The 13,049-nt window shown below is 53.3% G+C and overlaps 1 protein-coding gene and 1 long non-coding RNA gene across 6 annotated transcripts in view; both read left to right on the top strand.

Moving 5' to 3' along the window:
• The window catches only part of LOC125685440 (AT-rich interactive domain-containing protein 1A-like), a 109,847-nt gene extending 107,184 nt beyond the window's left edge, over window positions 1–2,663 (top strand). For 2 of the 3 annotated variants that reach the window (XM_048928484.1, XM_048928486.1), the window contains one exon: window positions 875–2,663. In XM_048928484.1, coding sequence (XP_048784441.1) covers window positions 875–2,146 — 1,272 coding nt within the window. In that variant the 3' untranslated portion in view covers window positions 2,147–2,663. Of the gene's footprint in view, window positions 1–94; window positions 226–874 lie in introns of all 3 variants that reach the window. The other variant, XM_048928485.1, reaches the window with a different exon arrangement.
• A 2,018-nt stretch (window positions 2,664–4,681) lies between these two features.
• On the top strand, window positions 4,682–9,896 carry LOC125685484 (uncharacterized). 3 transcript variants are annotated; one of them, XR_007373449.1, is made up of 5 exons: window positions 4,682–4,841; window positions 5,681–5,843; window positions 6,228–6,302; window positions 7,548–7,625; window positions 8,696–9,896. It is a non-coding gene; the product is annotated as an uncharacterized LOC125685484 (long non-coding RNA). The 3 variants fall into 3 exon arrangements; XR_007373450.1 differs by having other exon boundaries at window positions 5,676–5,843; XR_007373451.1 differs by lacking the exon at window positions 5,681–5,843.
• Window positions 9,897–13,049: the final 3,153 nt, after the last annotated feature.

Genomic DNA, 13,049 nt, shown 5'->3' with positions numbered 1-13,049 from the left:
GCTGTGCTCTGTGTGAGACAAAAAAGCAGTATCCAGTCCCTCCTTTTCGGTTTTGAAGGCCAGGGTCTGGAAGTATGACGTGTTTGTGTTCCAGGAGCTCCTGCAGCCTGGAGGGTGATGATGTCCCTGAAGTCTGGGCTGCTCGCTGAAAGCACGTGGGCCTTAGACACCATAACTGCCCTGCTCCACGATGACAGCAGCGTCGCGTCCTTTGACCTCAGGCAGGTGGGTGCAGATGCTCAGCACCGAGCGCTCGCTGAGCTGTGGATTTCCATGTGGTTGGTGTGCAAGCGCATGGCTCTTCTCTCCTCTCTGGTGGGACGTGTCGCCTCTAACGTATCGCAGAAAGGGAACCGTGGTGGGGAGGCCAAGAGGGGCTTTGCAGCAGAGCGCTGTGAAGGGCTGAAGGCTGCTCGCCTCTCCTGGTGCAACAGCTCTGTCTTTGTGCACGGGTCAGAGTGCAGCGTGGCTTGGGTGCCTCTAGAAGGGGCAGCCTGTCTCCATGATTTGCCTCGTGCCTGCAAGGCTGTTGTAAAAACTGTTGCACTATACTTTAGAGGCTGCTCTGCTTAGCATTGCCTCTCCTGTGCGTTACTCAGAGAGGAGACAAAAACCGAGAGCATGCATGTTTGCACAGGTACGAGCAGGCTGGATCCTGACATTCAGGGACCCTTGTTTCTGTTCCGGGCGGACAGAAAGCTCTCTTTTGCAAAGAGCTTATTGCCAGAATGAAAAGATTCCATTAATAAGCGGCTCCTCCAGATCTCTGCCCTTTATGCAGTGGTTGTCCAATTGCTCACAGCAACCTCAGTTATTTTGTGGTCACTGATCCATCTTTCCTTCCTTCCCCTCCCGTTTTTCTCCTCCCCCATAGCTGCCCGGCCTGCTGGAAGTCCTGGTGGAGTATTTGCGGCGCTGCCTGATCGAGGTCTTTGGAATCCTGGAGGAGTACGAGGTGGGTATTTGCCCAGGGCAAAGCTCACTGTGTGGGTTGGAGAGCGCCCACCTGCTCTGGCAGCTTGGCGGCGGAGATACCACTGAGCACATCCAGACCCACTTGGAGAGCAAGAGAGAGCGCTCCGCGGCTGAGAGCAATGGAAATGCTCGGGAAGGGCAGGCTGCTCCATCTGACAGCTCCTCAGCAATTGTGGAGGATGAGCCTCGCAGCAGAGACGAGGCACTGCTCTGCCTCACCCACGACTGGCAGGACTCTGTGGCGAAGCGCTGCATCTGTGTCTCCAACATCATCAGGAGCTTGTCGTTTGTGCCGGGCAATGACGCCGAGATGTGCAAACACGCTGGGCTGCTGCTGATCTTGGGGAAACTGCTGCTCTTACACCATGAGCACCCAGAGCGCAAGCAGGCAGCCCTGAGCTTGGAGAGAGAGGAGCTGGAGCAGGACCAGGGGCTGAGCTGCGGCCAGGAGGAGTGGTGGCGGGACTGCCTGCAGGAACTGCGTGAGAACACACTGGTGACGCTGGCCAACATTTCCGGCCAGCTGGACCTGTCCCCTCTCCCAGAAAGCCTCTGCTTGCCCATCGTGGACGGACTCCTCCACTGGGCAGTGTGTCCATCAGCAGAGGCCCAGGACCCTTTTCCAGCACTGGGGTTGAATGCCGTCCTCTCCCCTCGGAGCCTGGCTTTGGAAACGCTCAGCAAACTGAGCACCCGGGACACCAACGTGGATTTGATCCTCGCGGCTCCCCCCACCAGCCGCTTGGAGATGCTGTACAGCAGCCTGCTGCGTTTGCTCCGCGACAGAGAGAGCCCAGTGTGCAGAGAGATGGCGGTGGTCCTACTGGCCGCCTTGGCACAGGGGGACAGCCTGGCAGCGAGGGCGATTGCCTCGCAGGAGAGGAGCGTCGGCGACTTGCTGGGCTTCTTGGAGGACGGCCTGGCCGCCGCGCGGTGCCAGCAGAGCCAGGCCGGCCCGGTGCCCGAGCAGAACGCGCCCTGCGAGCCGCCGAGCGTGGACATGATGCGCCGAGCGGCTCGGGCGCTGCTCGCCCTGGCTGAGGTGGGCGAGAGCCGCTCGCAGTTCACGCTGCACGAGTCGCGGCTGTTGGACATCTCCGTGTCGCCCACGGTGGATTCCTTGGTCTCCCAGGTTATCTGCGACGTGCTGTTCTTCATTGCCCGGCCCTGACAGCTGCGGGGTGCAGCTCACCCTGCGTGAGCGTGCGTGAGCGGAGAACTGAGAAGCCGACGGTTGCCCTTTATTTATGCACAGCCACCTCGGGAATCCGCTGCCTGCCCTGCGCTGTCCTGCTTCTCTCTTGGAGGATGATGTCCCCATTTCCTTTCCCCTTCTCCTTCAAATTTCTTCAAATTTGTCCCAAATCCCTCATTAAAAGACACAAAATTCTTTCTACGCGGAGGACTCTCACATTTTGTTTTAGCCAAAGTTACTGTCTTCTACTGTGCGTGTGGGGAGAACAACTTGTCCCCCTTTCCCCACCCCTTTCTAGCATGACGAGTCACCGCGCTGATGACCTGCAGAGCGAGATGCAGGGATTTGATCTCTTGCCAGGCGTCCCTCCCTGGGGGATGCTGTACAGGGCTCTGCCTTTTCAGTCATTGCTGCCTCAGCACCACTCAACTTGCAGTGTCTTTTTCCTGCTTTTGTTTCCTTTCTAATTGAGGTGTGAGAAAGCCCTAGGACTTCCAGCCGACGTTGCAGATGCAGACACACAACTGTCATTTTTCAGCGATGACTTCTGCACTGGGAACCCAGAGCGACTGGGGAGGGAACAAAGGGGGACACTGATGGTGGCCCAGGGGCCCCCAGAGCCACTTGGACAGGGACTGAGGGGACATGGGGGCACAGAACCACCAGGGAGAGGACAATGGGGGGATGCTGGGTGCACCACAACCACCAAGGGACACACTGGAGTAATGTGGGGCCCCCAAAGAGTAAGATTATGGGGGCATCCCATTGGGGTTAGGGGCTCCTAGAGGTCCTGACTTTGGGGGGAGGTGATGGTCTTGGTGGTGGGAGGGTTAGGAGGTCTCTCATTGGGGCTGGGGACTCCGGGGACTTCAGGGTCTCCTATATGATTTGTTGGAGGGGGTCTTACTGGTCTTGGGAGAACTGGGGGTCCCGTTGTGGCTGGGGGTCCCGTTGGGTTGTGGGGCTCTCTGGGCTCCTGTTTTAATGGGGAGAGTCCTAACAAGGGCTGGGAGGGTGTGTGCATTCCCAGGGGTCCTGTCTTTCTTCCAGGGGCTTTATTATGTCTGGGGAGAAATGGGGAGTCCCATTGAGGCTGGAGTTCCCATTGGCACTGGGGGATTTTGGAGGGGTTGAGAGGTCCTGGGGCAACGTGAGGGGACTCCATAGGGGTTGGGATCCCCGGGTTTGCAGTCACCCCCCAGAGACCTGCAGCCTGGAGCTCCGGCTCCACCCCTTCCATCTTGACCCCCAGCAGCCCCTCGAGACACCTCAGTGTCCCCTCAGTGACTCCAGGAGCCCCTGCTCTGCGGCAGGATGCAACAGCACCGCTCCAGAACCACACTAGGCGGTTCTGTGGCCAGGGGCTGGGGGTGAACCCTGTCACCTCCCTGCCGGGTCTGGGGGTCTCCAATCTCCTGCCATTTCAGAAGGGGACATGGTGGCATCAATGGGACACGTGGTGATGCGCGCAGGAGGTGATGGGTACATGGTCACGATGGGCTTGGAGATACCAGGACCCCCACGGGGAGCCCAGAATCCCTTTGTGGGGTCATGGTGGCTCTGAGCATCCCGGAACCAACAACGAGGATGCCAGTAGCTCTGCCACGGGGACACCGGGACCCCTTGGTGTGCTTGAGGTGGCTTTGGGGATACCAGAAACCATCATGGGGCCACTGGAAACAACATGGAAAGCACACAGCGGAAGTGACATAGAGAGACACAGAGGGGGGGCGTGGAAGGGACACACGATCTCTGATGATCAGTGGAGCCCTCTGACAGCCAACAAAGCCTTCAGATGACCACTGACAATCTCTGATGGCAAACTGAGCCCCCGATGATCGGCGGGCTGCTGCTTCAAGTGCAGAAAAGGGAAGTGAGTGGTGAGAAAGAATATTTTGTCATCATTTGGTTGAAAGCACCATGGTATAAAGATTTCTTCGGATTTAATCAAGCACAGAATTTGGAGAGAAGTGTGACTGCATGACGCTTGAGTGTGCTGCCCGGTGCCTGGGACCGGCTGCCTGACTCTAAGTCCTCCTCCAAGAGGTTCGGCTGCTCCACAGCGATGCCGACCCGCTCCTCGTGGAGGTGCTGCCGTGCGGGCACTTGGACTCTGCTTGGGGCGGGCTGCACTGCCGTCCCCCGTGTCCCCGCCATCCTCGTCCTCTGCCCGCAGCCCTAGCCTGGGCCATGCGGGACGCGCGCGGAGATGACGCAATGACCGTGCGACCGCGGACGGAACGGACCCCGCGCGGAGCACCCGCCCCATCCAGCTGACCGACCAATGGCAGCACGGAGGAGGGGGGCGAGCGCGGGCTCTCTGACAACGGCGGCCGAGGACGGGGAGTCGGCGCGATGGTGCCGGCGCGACGGTGGAGCCGCGGGACTCGGCGCGGGGAAAGAGGCGCTTAGCCGCCCCACCGCCCCGCCGCCCCGCCGCTCCGCCGCCCCGCCGCCCCGCCGCCCCGCCGCTCCGCCGCCCCGCCGCCCCACCGCTCCGCCGCCCCGCGTCCTCGGCGCCGCCCGCCCCGTGCAGGGAGGTGCGGAGAGGACGGAGCCAGGCTGCACCCGGCAGTGCCCAGCAGGGGGACCGGAGGCACTGGGCACACGCTGCAGCGCTACTCATCGGATCACTGCGGGGACAGACGGGGACCATGTGGAAGCGGACCAGGTACGTTTAAAGGGAAGGCTCCGTAAGGCGTACGCAGGAGCCGGGGACTCCGTCAGACGTGAGGGGCCGCCCCACGCGGGAGGGCTTTACCCTGCGGGTGGACTAGTGCAGGGGTGCGGGGCGGGAAGGTAATGACCGGGAAGGACAGGTGCCTTGTAGCACTGTGTCTGATTGCAGGGACTGTGGGTTCGAGCCCCACCTCTGGCTAGCACTTGTAAGCTAGGCTAGCGCTTGGGCACTGGTAATCACGAGTTCATAACCATCTAGAACTCAGGTCAATTCCAGGGATTGTGGGTTAGAGTCCCACCCCGAGTTAGCGAGGTACAGTGCTGACAGCTGTCAAGTGATAACCTGCATCATTGCAGCCGCGGCAGTAGGAATAATGATCTGCGCTGTTGTTGCCATCTGCAAATGTCCAGCGCTGTGTGTTTGAACAACTGCTATTGGTTTATTCGGGATTTTAATTTGAGGAAGCTGCTGAGTTTAACTTTTTTTTTTTTTTAATGAGCGTATTTATGGGAGAATTCAGGATCTCTCCTGAAGTGCACGTATTGTGCATTTATATGATGTGATAAATCTTATGCCCTGGCTTGAGCCCTTTTTGCTCATCTGTGTACAGATGCATGATTTCAGGCCAGCCACTGTTTTCTGTAAGACTCCAATTAAACTGTATTTGCATGCTGTGGCTGTGAAGTTCAAGGTCCTGGCAACAGATTGCATTGAGGACCAGATCAGAAGACCTGGAAAATGGGGCCTTGTCAACTCCCTTGACTGCTTCTTAAAATAAGTCCTGGCGGATGGCTGCTCAGAGCTGTATTCTCTGCTTTATTGAAGTGCAGATAAAAGACTGGTGATGTTTCTTACTGGTGCTTGAAAACAAACACTCCAAAGCCCACGGAAAGATCACCACCTCCAACCACAAAGCTACCAGAGGAACTGTAGAGCATAACAGCTTCTATAGCTACTGCTATTAGAACTTTTTGATCTCAAGTGCCTGCAAAGGTTAGTGTGCTTTCCATGGGTGTTTGTTTTTTTGCTTTGTTTTATCCTTGAGTAGACATTTGATTCCTTTCAGTTTGAGAAAATAGAGTGAAGTGCCTCTGTATTCTTATCCCACTTGAGACTCTCGTCTGTGTAAGCCAGCATTTCTTTGTGCATGGCAAAAGGGAAGTACTTTGTCATGCTGGCTTCTGAAAACGTGGCTTGGCAATTACTGTGCCAGCAGTCTTGTGCTGCCTGTGCCACAGTTCTGCAGAGAGGTGGCACATATGGTGATGGTGAAGGCAAATGCCTTGATTTTCTGCTTGTTACTGCCTATGTAACAGCGTTCAAGAAAAATGGCTGTCATGTCATCTGAACAGTTCTTCTGTTCCTTTCTTTTTCCAGATCACTCAATCTGTCAGGCCTCCCCTGCCTCAATTCCAACCTTCCCCTCAGCGAGCAGCTTTCTACCTCAGTCTTGTAAGTACACCTTCAGTACGTTTGGTTGCACTGACTTACATTTGGTGAAGTGAGTTGCACTGCTTCTTGTGCATGCACGCAAATTATGACCAGATACCAGAATTCAGAACTGCTCGCCCCCAGTGCTGCAGGTTCTGTGCCTGACAAAGTCTCAAACTTCCTGCTTTTCTTCTTACCATACGACACAGTGGTACAATGAATTTGTAGGATTAGTACCTCCCAGTCTATGCGTGTATATTGAAGAAAAAATGGCTGGAACAGAGATGCAGTTTGGTTTATCCTTGGGGTTTATTCCAAGTGCTCTGACATGCTGCTATGGTTTGAGTGTTGGAAGTGGTCGTGACCTTTCTGCTGGCATCAGTTCCTTCCCAGGGAATAACTGCAGCTGACTGCAGCGTTGGTTTTGTTGTTCCATCCCCACAAAAGATATTCTGAGAGTCTGTGTTTTTCTGTTCCTATTATTAGTATTACTGCAGTATTAGGGTGATGGCTCACTGAGGTACATAGATTGCTCTGAAAGGAATGCCTCCTATTTATTTCCACAGAAATGACAATGGATACATAGGGCGAGTTCTCAGCTACAGAGCTGTTTCTCAACATGGTCACCACCATTAACTATCATTTTGTTGGGTTTTTTTTTCCCTCCAGTGTTGAGCAAGAGCCTGCGTGCTGTGCTTGTTTAAAAAGAAATAATAATAATTAAAATAAATCCGTTTGCTGTCTGGGTGGCTTGTCTTGCGTTGCTGTTGCCACTGCTGAAATGCACCACCACTGCTTCACTGCGCTCACCTCCACTTGCCGGGCTTCATAAATTTCAGCAGGCATTGATGGATGTCAGTGGTGCGATGTTTTCAGTGTGGAGGAGTTCAGGGACACCCTGTGCTCTATGAGCACTTCCGAGCCAGGTGCTGTGCTGTCATTCTGGCCCTCTGCTGCCATCTGTGGCACGGCTGCAAAATGTAACTGAATGCTGGCAGGAAGGCTCAGCCTCTGCTGTCATCCCACCAGCATCCATCTGTGATGTTGTGGGCCGGCTTTATAAGACAGGAGGCATTACTTTTGGATCTGCCCTTGTGTAGTTATGAAAAATTAAGGTTTATAAAGGCTGGCTGAGTAAATTGGTGGCTGCTAATGAGATCCACAACTACAGGATAACAGTAGTTAGACACCGATAGCTTTCAAGGTCAGTTTAGATTACATGGCTGTGTTGGGTTATTTTTTATTTAATGTTGTGTTTCATTGCAGTATTTTCTGAAAAATCCTCAGGTGTGGCATTTTGAATCTGCCAACTCTGGTATTCTTGAGCAACTCCATCCTGTAGAGGTAAGTGGATTAGTTCTCATACTCGATTGTAAAACTGCTGTTAAGAATTGGTATTGCAAGAAAGAAGCCTTCTTTTGTTTTATAATATGGAATTACAAAGTCAGAAGTAGAATCCTGTATGTGGAAGTAATGTAAGGTAAGTTGTACTCGTCTCTTCTGAGAGGAACTTTGGGGTCTTTGGTGTGCATTCATAAAGCGCTGATTAGTCTGGTGATGCAGATTGTTTTGGAGGTCTCAAACACTGCAGCCTTTTAGCAGATACACGCTTTGAGAGTAGTGATTGACGTGGTTCCAGTGTGACAGTGCAGCACACGGGTGTCCTTTTCCATCTTCGGGCCCACCTTACTGCCTTTCCAACCTGTGCACTGAATTGCAATGGCATGTCAGTATCGGATCCGTCAGCACTGTGCTGAGCCTCGCCTTACTCATACTCACCACTGGACGTTGCTCAGCTTTAGCAATCGTGTTTCTGCTACAGAAGGGCTTGCAGGATATCTGTAGTATTGATCTGGCCCGAAGGTGACAACCTTCCAACCTGCTGGTCTCTGCCCATGTTCTCTGTCACAACATTGGATGTGTGTGCTCGCTGAATGCACTGGTAAGAAATGTATTTGAGAAGAGAACCTCGTGCTTCCCAGAGCAGTAAGACTGTGAGGATTTGGGAGGCTCTTCACAAACCTGATTCAAGTGTGCTTTCCCAGATGGCGTGCTGTTAAAGCAGCCCTTCTCAAAAGCAGAGTGTTGTGCCTGGTGTGACTTAAATCCCACCCACAAAGGAGCATTCCCTGCAGTCTCAGGTGCATGTTTCCCCCACTGCTGGAACTGCTGGACTTTCATGCCTTCACTGTGTGTGTTTGGGTCTCTTTATTAGCTCTGTTTGTCCTACTAGCTGTATGCAAACGTATCGGGAGGAAATGAAAAGATCTTTGAAAATAGCTTGGAGATATTAACCTGAGGCAAGAAGGCGAATTTTATTGCCTTAAATCAGGCTTCAGAGGATGTCCTTGAACTCAGAAGCTTGGACTTTGTTGTAGCTTGATATTTACTGCTTGAACTTTCTATAACTCTAGGACTGGAGGGAGAGCTTTTCTTCACACCTTGCTGTGTATGAAATCTACACTTGAACTGGACTCGAGATGGGCAGAAATGTAGCTGAGCAGAGCCTCCAGCAGCTCAGCCCTTTCCTTCAAACAATGAAGATGGCTTTAATATTCGTAAGTCAGAAATCTCGTATCAAAACTTAATTCTGGTATGGACGCAGCCTCGCTGTGGAAGACGTGGCAGGTGTGGTCTTTGAGTCACCACAGGTGTGGGACACGTGAAGTAATCTGGACGTGTTTCAATTTCTGTGTATTTTTCCCCGTTTCTCTGATCATTTCTCTGTATTGCTGCATATGGCAGGGATTGCTGTCCTGGCCCAGAGCTCTGTTCCCTCATGGGCTGCACTCGTTTTGCTGTCCCATCATTTGGGTTGCACAGGCCATCCACGGCCAGTGTTCCCATCCTCCTGGGCCTCCACACACATGGCAGTTAGCAAGAAAGAGCAAAGTTGTTCAACCTTGTCCTAAAGTTATCAATCTGTTCATCCAACCTGTGCCTTGGTCGCAGTGGCAGCGTGCCGTTAGCAATGCCGTTCATTGTTTCATGAGATTCAGTGTTAGTCATTTTAGAATGCCCATCCCTGCGATGTATTCTGGGGCGGGGACAGTCATCACAGGATGCAGTCGTTGGGGGAGGTTTCCTATTCTCATTTCTATTTGTGTTTGTACAGCTTCAGTTTGTTTCCCTCCCAGCCCTATAATAATTACCAGTTGTCCTTCACGTTTCTTGGGGTTCCCATATGTTAAGGAGGTCTCTGCTCCGGGGTCATTTAAGGCTCTTACAGTTTGCGAGGACCCGTTTTTCCAAAATATTTGGAGCTGCACGAGGGGTTGTTGGTCCTGCACCCGTTGCGTTGGAGCTTGGCCATCATTTCATTCTTGTCTTTACGTGGAGCTGCTTCCCTAACCTCCTTCCAAGGATACAAACTGGAACATGGTTCCCAATCCTTCTCCCCTAGAGCAGCTGATCCTCCCGCATTGGGCCCTGTGAGCAGATGAGAGTCCCACTGAGGCTCTCAAGGGAGTGCAGTAGCTGGAATTGTTCCTGGGCTGTTTGCTTTAGAATGTGGCACTTTCTTGCTAGGTTTCTTAACCCCTCTCAGTTTGTGCATCCTCTGTAATTCAGGAATTGGAAAACCATCCGTCTTATTGTGAGGCATCCTGTCTTGTAATAAAGCTGTAAACACTTATTTTCAAGAAATCCTATTTTCACTGCCTTTCTGCTCTTCCCACTTGTCCATTCTCCCCTGCCATCTCCTGCTTTCCCCTGCCCCATTAGCTCTGCTTTTCTTACCTGTGTCCCTTCTTCTCTTCTGCCCTCTCTCTCCTCCTCTCTCATTCATCACATTTCTGTTCTCCTGGCTTACAATTTCCCTTCAACTTTGTGGTGGGCTGCCAGGGGATTCTGTTGGCAGCCTGGAGCAGGGACAGCACAGGGATAGGGAAGGGAAGGGAAGGAAACAGGAGAGGGAGAGGGGTGGGATAGGGAAACATGTAGGGGTAGGGGCAGGACGAGTGATAGGGACAGGGGCAGGAGAGATGGGCAGGAGAGGGAAAAGAGAGGGACGGGCAGTGATAGGAGGATAAAGAAAAGGGTGGGGGTAGGTGTGGAGGTAGTGGTAGGGTCGGGGTAGGGACAAGAACACAGGCAAGGTGAGGTGGAGGATCAGGGACGAGACGAGAACAGGAATGGGCTAAACGGAATGGGGGCAGAACAGGGCCTGGTCAGGACTACGTCAGAGGCAGGAGAGGGACTCGAAAGGGGCAGGACTGGAGATGGGCACTGCTGGGACTGCTGACACTTTGTGGTGGTGAGGATGAAGGGATGCCTGCTGCATTTCCTGGCTCGTGAGAAGTAGAAGATCATGGGGATTTCTCTCTTTTTATTTATTCTCTCTAAATAGCTTGTTCATTGCTTTGAATAGTGACTTAGGTTAATTAATGTAGACCATAGAATCATAGAATCACCAAGGTTGGAAAAGACCTAAAAGCTCATCCAGTCCAACCGTTCACCTCTTACCAACAGCTCCTACTAAACCACGTCCCTCAACACAACATCCAGTCTTTCCTTCAACAACCCCAGGCTCGGTGACTCCACCACCTCCCTGGGCATCCATTCCAGTGCCTGACCACCCTTTCTGAAAAGTAATACTTCCTCATGTCCAGCCTGAATCTCCCCTGCCGTAGCTTGAAACCATTCCCTCTGCTCCTATCACTAACAACGCGAGAGCAGAGGCCGACCCCCAGCTCCCTATAACCTCCCTTCAGGCAGTTATAGAGAACAGTGAGGTCTCCCCTGAGCTCCTCTTCTCCAGGCTGAATGTTCCCAGCTCCTTCAGCCTCTCCTCATCAGCCCTGTGCTCCAGGCCCCTCACCAGCTTCGTTGCCCTCCTTTGAACACGTTCCAGGACCTCAATATCTTTCTTGCAGTGAGGGGCCCAAAACTGGACACAGCACTTGAGGTGCGGCCTTACCAGTGCCGAGTACAGGGGAACAATCACCTCTCTGCTCCTGCTGGCAGCGCTGTTTCTGATGCAGGCCAGGCTGCCCTTGGCCTTCCTGGCCACCTGAGCACACTGTCGGCTCATGTTCAGCCGAGCATCAATCAATACCCCCAGGTCCATTTCCTCTACGCTGTCCTCCACCCACACTGCCCCAAGCCTGCAGCATTGCCTGGGGTTGTTGTAGCCGAAGTGCAGGACCCGGCATTTGGCCTTGTTGAAACTCATCCCATTGGCTTCAGCCCAGCTCTCCAGCCTGTCCAGATCCCTCTGTGTGGCCTCGCCACCCCCAGGCAAATCCACACTTCCAGCCAATTTGGTGCCATCTGCGAATGTACTGAGGGTGCACTCGATGCCCTCCTCCAGGCCATCAATAAAGATATTGAGGAGGACAGGCCCAGCACCGACCCCTGGGGAACACCACTCATGACCGGTCGCCAGCTGGATTTAACTCCATTCACCACCACTCTCTGAGCCCGGCCCTCCAGCCAGCTCCTTACCCAGCCAAGAGTGCAGCCATCCAAGCCTCGGGCTGCCAGCTTCTGCAGGAGAATGCTGTGGGAGACAGTGCCAAAGGCTTTGCTGAAGTCTAGGTAGAGCACATCAACAGCCTTTCCCTCATCCACCAGATGGGTCACTAGATCATAGAAGGAGATCAGGTTGGTCAAACAGGACCTGCCCTTCATGAACCCATGCTGCTAGGCCTGATCCCCCGCTCATCCCGCACGTGCCGCATGATCTCCCTCAAGACAATCTGCTCTATCACCTTCCCTGGCACCGAGGTCAGGCTAACGGGCCTGTAGTTCCCCAGATCCTCCTTACGACCTTTCTTGTAAATGTAACCTTCAACTTGTCAACTTGTTCTCTGTGAGCGTGGAGCATGGACAGCCTTGCTGTGCTTTGTGTGCACATTGCCTATAGATCTGGAGGTGGAGAAACTTCCTCTGGTGCCTGCACAAGGAGCTCTAGCTGCCCTGTGCCTGGTTACAGGTCAGCATCGTAGTCTTGGTCTGCCTGACTTGACTGGTGGGAATGTAAATCATTGAGGGTTGTACGTCAAGCCCTTCCTCTGGACAGTGTGCTGTCACTGGAACGGTACCTAACGGTCTGTGGATTGGTGTCTGTTTGGAAGAGATGGGACCCACCTCCCTAAAGGGATGGGAGGGTGTTTTCATCAGTAGGATGGCAGCTTTGTGAGGGAGGCTTTAAACTGAAAACGGGGAGCGCTGCTGAGCAAAGGGATGGAGTGATGCTGTGGGAGGGACCAGAAAATCAGTCATTAAGCGAGGACACTGCCAGCACTTGCAGGTTCACAAGGAAATGCCTGAAGGCAGTGCTATGGAGAAATCTCCCAAAGTTCCAGAGGAGGTTCCGGTGGGTAGCAGGGGGAGGCTGCTTGGATTCGGACAGATGGAGAGGCATTACTTTTGCAGTGACCTATGTATTTAACAGAACCATACCAAAACATTTTATTCCCATGTATTCCTTTTGAAATTGTTCCTGAGAATCCTCTCTCTTGAGATTCTAACTATTAGTCATCGTATCTTTGTTTTTCCAGCCTTGAAATTGTGGTAACAACCTCTTCTCCTTTGTGTTTTGTAGTTACTCTGCTACTGTAACCCCTGTTTCAAGAGGGGTTATCTCCTCTGCCAAAGGAGATTGTGGTGGAGTGTTGGTGTTAGAAGGAGAAGACCGGCTGCATCCTCTCTGGCCCTGGGTTTGACGGAGGGCCAGCAGAGCAGAAGCCTGCTGGAGGTGCAGTCAGGCGCTGCGGCATCGGCAGGCAGTGAGCTCCCTTCACCACCCAGGGTGCTGCTCCTGCT

This window comes from Lagopus muta, chromosome 28 (assembly GCF_023343835.1).
Source record: "Lagopus muta isolate bLagMut1 chromosome 28, bLagMut1 primary, whole genome shotgun sequence".
Lineage (NCBI taxonomy): Eukaryota > Metazoa > Chordata > Aves > Galliformes > Phasianidae > Lagopus > Lagopus muta.
This window is presented reverse-complemented; position numbering and strand designations above follow the sequence as displayed.